We start from the raw sequence: 5,372 nt of genomic DNA on the forward strand, positions 1-5,372 counted from the left end.
TAGCGATTACAGCTACAGGTTAAATCTCCTGAGCCGCAGATCGACCAAAGCTCTCTGCTGACTGTTGTCACCTTAAATGCAATCCGACAAGAATGAGCAGCAAAGGAGAGAAAGACAAAGTTTTACCATGCAGCTGCCACAGTTTGGTCTCTGCTGCTTTCTGTGCTAAGAGAATAAAAAAATGAAAGGAGTCATGTTCAGACAGTCAGCTGAAATCTGTTTCATCTGCACATCAGGTATTTATTTAATTTTGCATTATACATCATAACCAGATCACTGTTTACTTTGCAGCTTAACACAGACATAAACAAACCATAACATGTAGATTGATATTTAGCAATTTCAGGTCGAAGAAGTACGGTTACTTCCTTTAATACTTCCTTACATAAATAAAAGAGCAAAAGCATAAAGGGTCATATTTTTCTGATCACTCTTTGCATGCAAATAATTATCATGAGCACATCTATAATGATAAAAGCCCCATCCGTATATGAAGATCAACATTTGGGTAAAATAAATGAAGCTAAAAAACCTTTTACATGGAACATGACTAATGTACCCCTCTGCTGTTACACCCATTCTTTAAGCAAGAATGGTTTCCTGCTGTATGTAGCAGACTGCAGTGTGGCATAAGCGAGCCAGGTGGGGAACACTTTGACCACACATTGGTGGACATACATGCACATGACCAATAGAAATGCAGAGTGACAGGAGTGGGCATTTATAGCACACATAAAAACCATGAGTGATCATAAAAACTTTTTTGGGGGTCCCCTCAAACCTAGTAGTCAGTGCAGTGCATAATACATTTTATTGTGAAAGGGCTTTAATGCTGACATCCCTTAAACCTGCATTAATGGGTGCCAAACAAGTCGTCTTGCTGCGTCAGGAAAATAACCCTCTCACTAATTAAAAGAAATGAAATCTTATTATTGAATATAGCATAATGCTCCTTTTGCTTATTGGATAAGCAGAAGAAAATTGATGGAGTTTGTCATGTATTATATTATTAGGTTTGCTTCAGTCCACCAAACAATGATAGTTGTTACATCCTTATTTATAGAATCTATGGTACAATTGCAAGAGGTTCCTGACGGGTTACTGGTCGCACAGGATCAACAGCCAGGTCTACATTCTTTCTGCTGGGATCATTGCTAATCCATGAAGTGTGTCAAAGTGAAAGAAGAAAGATTATTGTCAACAACGACCATCACACACGTTACATAACTACATGGAGAGGACGTTGTGATATCTTTAGAGGGTGTGGATTCACTGAGTTAAAATATGGAAACTGTGTCTCAGTAAAAGTGTGTCTGAAGGTGTGTATGTGTGTGTCAGTATCAGGATCAGAGAATGACAGTTTTCCTTTGGCCCAGTCCAGATGAACTCTGATCCTCTGAAATCTCTTTCTTATTGAGAGAACAGTTGGGGGGCCGTCACTGGAGTTTGCTGTGTACTCACCATCACAGAAAACAAGTTTTAATAAGTTACATTTTTTGTCTTCACTGTTGGCAGATCTCGAAAAGACTCCTAGTGCCCAGACTGGACTGTCTCCAACTTCAGCATCCCAGCTGTGAATATCTGAGTTGAAGCCCTCAGAGCCGAGGACGGAAGGATAGAGATAAATCCTTTCAGGGTTTTCGGGAACCTTCTGTTTCCTTGCACGTCTCACACTGGTTAGATTTTCAGACAAGATGAGATCTGGATGAGCAGTGTTTGGATCCAAAATCACAGGAGTATATGAAATAATGTCCTTCATGTTGCTCCAGATGTTGAAGGACAAGTTACCCAGGTGTTCAGCAACATCAATCAGAGCACCTGAGACCAGTTGAGGAACATCAAGCACGGATAGCTGCTGGACTCTTTTCACTGCAGCTTTGTAGTTGTGTAGGAAAGAGATGTCTTCAGCTCTCACCTCCCTCTCTGTGGCTCTGATTGTGCCTGAAAGATCTGCAATCTTTCTGCTCAGAGTTTCAATCTTTACCTTCATCTTCTGACTCTTTTGCTTCTCTTCATCTTTTAGAGCAGCAATCCTGGCATCCTCTTCGTTTTGTAGAAACTGGCGAAGCCTCGTAAACTGCTGCTTAATCTGCTTTTCTGTCTCCTGGGTTTGAACACTAATGTGTTCTGCAGTTTGCACACATTTCCCTTTAACTTCCTCGTAGAGCTTCAGTTTCTCCTTTAAAGGCTTCAGACATTCCTGGAGCTCCTGTTTGTGAGTGTGCGCAGCTTCATTGATGGGGCTGAATCTGTGGTTGACGTGCACTGCTGAATCTCGACAGACAACACACGCTGGCTCCTGATGGTCCAGACAGAAGAGCCTGAGATTCTCAGAATGCACAGTGCAAAGTGTCTGGGAACCTCTTGAAGCTCTCTGTTCTGTGTTCTGTAAATACGCCTCACATAGGTTCTTCAAAGCCAGGTTACGGGGTGGATTACTCTGTAAAGATATCGTCTTACAAACCGGACATTGCTTTATTGGTTTGTCAAGCCACCATCTCTGCAGACAGGCTTTACAAAAGCTGTGGCTGCATGACAAGATAACAGGATCTTCAAAGATGTCATGGCAGACGGGACAGGAGAGATGGTCTTCTGACTGTGTGGTCATTTTCTCTCTGAAAGACGCTTTAAGCAGAGCAGATACACAGATAAAAAAAATCTTAAAGTTCCTTTACCCACCTAATCTTTTTCCCCCCTCAATGACCTCCACAAACATTCTAGTACTCACAGTATCAGGCGCTCTTTTCTGCAGCTCGTTTCCAGAGCAGACTTCGTAGTTTATGCTGATAGCGAAAGTAATTATCTGTCAATGTGTGTCTGTATTCTCTGCACAACTGCTCACATGGATCTGTGAATTCACTTTTATTGGTTGCCTCAGGTCGAGTAAGTCAGCAATGGGGTGGAGTTTTATTTCACCCTGTTGTTCTGGCTTTGTCCTTTTGCTGATGCTTTCACAGATGAGGAAACCCAGCTTTTGTGCTCTGGTACAACTGCAATGGTGGAAAAAAATCCCACTGATGATGCAGAGGCCTCAAAAATGCATAAAATCTCATGTATCAAATATGTTACACATCACAATAGATAGATGTATGTGTAATATTTCTTTGCTACGCTTCTTTCTACTTCCTGATACAAATATAGCACTTTCCATTTATTTTAAAGCTTTGAAAACATATATCTACAAATTTATTGTGCTGCTATAATATAAATAAAGCTGCCCTGCAGTATATAAATAATTAAAATGATCCACTTTATATACAAATTAATTAATTAATATGTTTGATCTGTTGTATTGTATAAGAGTATGCATGCTTTTAAGATTTTTTTTGCTTTAAGAGTACTTTTACTTTAGATACTTCAACTCTATTTTGATGCTAAAACATACTTTGATTTTACTACAAATATGAATTTTATTTATATTTATTCATATTTAATTTATAAATAAACTTATAATAAAACTATATTCTTATAAATAAACACTGCTGCTGTAATGGAATCTGAAGATTCATGTAAATTCATGCATTGAAACATTACGATTATTCTGACGGACAGTTGTTAGTTAAGATAGCTGTAATTGTAACTTGTGCATGTTCTGACTTTTCTATTCACTTGTAATTTAAACAAAGAGAACAATGCTCTCTTTACCTTGACTGTAGTAGATAAAGGGCAATGATTTGTCAGTTCGTCAGTTAGGGCTTGGTTACTGGTTACTCGGGACCAGCTGCCAACTCTACATTCTTTTAAGCTTCGCCTCTAGAGCATCTGTAATTTTACAAGCAGATTTACAAACTTAAACTACGTCCACAAGACCCGTTGACACCTTGTAATACAAAACATAACGTAAATAAGAAAAATATAATTAATCTGTCACACACCGAGACCTTTTTCAAATTCACTCTGGCTATAAACAAGTTACAAAACTCATTAGTTCTTAATAGGAAAGCATGCACTCCATAAACAACAACAACAGAATCTTGATTCTCTGCAGGGGCAAACTGAGTGTTGAATATTGTATTATAAATGACAATAATTCAAACAAATACATTCACCAAAGTGCCAACCCGCAGGTTTCATACAATATACGTCCTGTAGAGTCTTTCAGTGGTCACTTTTACATTACAGCAGCAACACAGCTAAAATTTAGCCTGACTATTGTTTGCTCTAGACCTTCACTTAGGAGAACTGCTGTCATCAGTTAATAAGAAATAGCTGTATTTCTGCAATAATGACTAATCCTCAGTACATGGGAGAACTTCTCAATCAGGTGAGCTACAATGGCAGCCAGCTGCTGATATTGTTGAAAGATTAAATGGCCTTTTACGATTTAAGGTTAATTTGGATAATAACTGTCACAGTCCTGGGTCTGCGACCCAGTGTTTTGAGTTTTGTACTATTATTGATCTTTGATTTCATCATAAGTTTTCACTGCTAGTGTCTTGGTTTCATTTTTCAGTATTTCCAGCTCCCTCGTTCTTTACTATATTATGACTTCTAGTCTTTAGGTTTTGATCATGTGCCTCCCGTGTGTTCTGTGTTATGTCTACACCTTCCTGTCCCACGTTTCAGGCCTCTGTGTTCTGTCTTCATTGTCATCCTTGCCTCCATGTTTGTGTGTTTCCTGCTTTACTTTGAAAGTCCATGTCCTATGTCAGTGTAATCTGTTTTGCTTCCTCCCGGTCTCTTCTTGTCTGATTAGTGTCAGCTGTGTCTCCCTGCTGTGTGGCATTTCCTCGTTTCCCTCTGTGTGTATATACTGTGCGTGTTGACCTCTGTTCCTCGGCAGATCGTCTGCGTTATCTCTGCATACCTCTGCTCATCATCCCATGTGTATCTCTCCAAGCGTTTCGAGGTTTCAGGTTTTCTGTAGTTCTATGTTTCCAGTTCCATGTCTAGCTGTCCCCAGTTTAGGTTTTCGTTAGTTGTTTTGAAGTGTTTTTGCATCCAACAATAAAGGCTAGCTTTTTGTTTATCCTGCCTCATCTCCGTGTGTCTGCGCTTGGGTCCTCACACGTTTTGCTTCACTAACCGTGGCAATAATTTTGATTATTAAAACAACTTGAAATAAAAAGTAATAATAATGTAAGCTTTAATAACATAAAACATGATGAAAGCTAAAACTAAAACTGTAACAGAAGCGAGAGCAAATGCCCTGCTTGCTGTTTTAATTAGCAACATCCTTTGAGCTGCATGTGTGACATTATGCATTTTATTGATATATTGTAGATTAAAGTAAGTTAACAGCAAAAACAACTGTGCTTATTATAATTTTTAATATACATGGCCAATATACAACAACAAATAACAACTTTCCATATTACAGTCACTCACCATATAACTGTCCTTGCTGATCCAAGATTGAGGCATTAATATCA

General features: G+C 38.8%; 1 protein-coding gene across 1 annotated transcript; it reads right to left on the reverse strand.

The window, feature by feature from the left end:
* Positions 1-285: 285 nt before the first annotated feature.
* On the reverse strand, positions 286-2,818 carry LOC146709984 (nuclear factor 7, ovary-like). The gene is made up of 2 exons (XM_085458077.1): positions 2,729-2,818; positions 286-2,625 (listed from the first exon to the last, which is right to left on the reverse strand). The coding sequence occupies exon 2, from the start codon at positions 2,606-2,608 to the stop codon at positions 1,220-1,222; it is 1,389 nt and encodes a 462-aa protein (XP_085314203.1). The 5' UTR covers positions 2,609-2,625; positions 2,729-2,818; the 3' UTR covers positions 286-1,219.
* Positions 2,819-5,372: the final 2,554 nt, after the last annotated feature.

This window comes from Copadichromis virginalis, linkage group LG5 (genome assembly GCF_057382275.1).
Source record: "Copadichromis virginalis isolate Kocher_CV1m ecotype Utaka linkage group LG5, C_Virginalis_male_GT1.1, whole genome shotgun sequence".
Lineage (NCBI taxonomy): Eukaryota > Metazoa > Chordata > Actinopteri > Cichliformes > Cichlidae > Copadichromis > Copadichromis virginalis.

Excerpts from the sequence above, each read along its gene's own strand:
- LOC146709984 (XM_085458077.1), bottom strand. The coding sequence starts at position 2,608 with ATGACCACACAGTCAGAAGACCATCTCTCCTGTCCCGTCTGCCATGAC.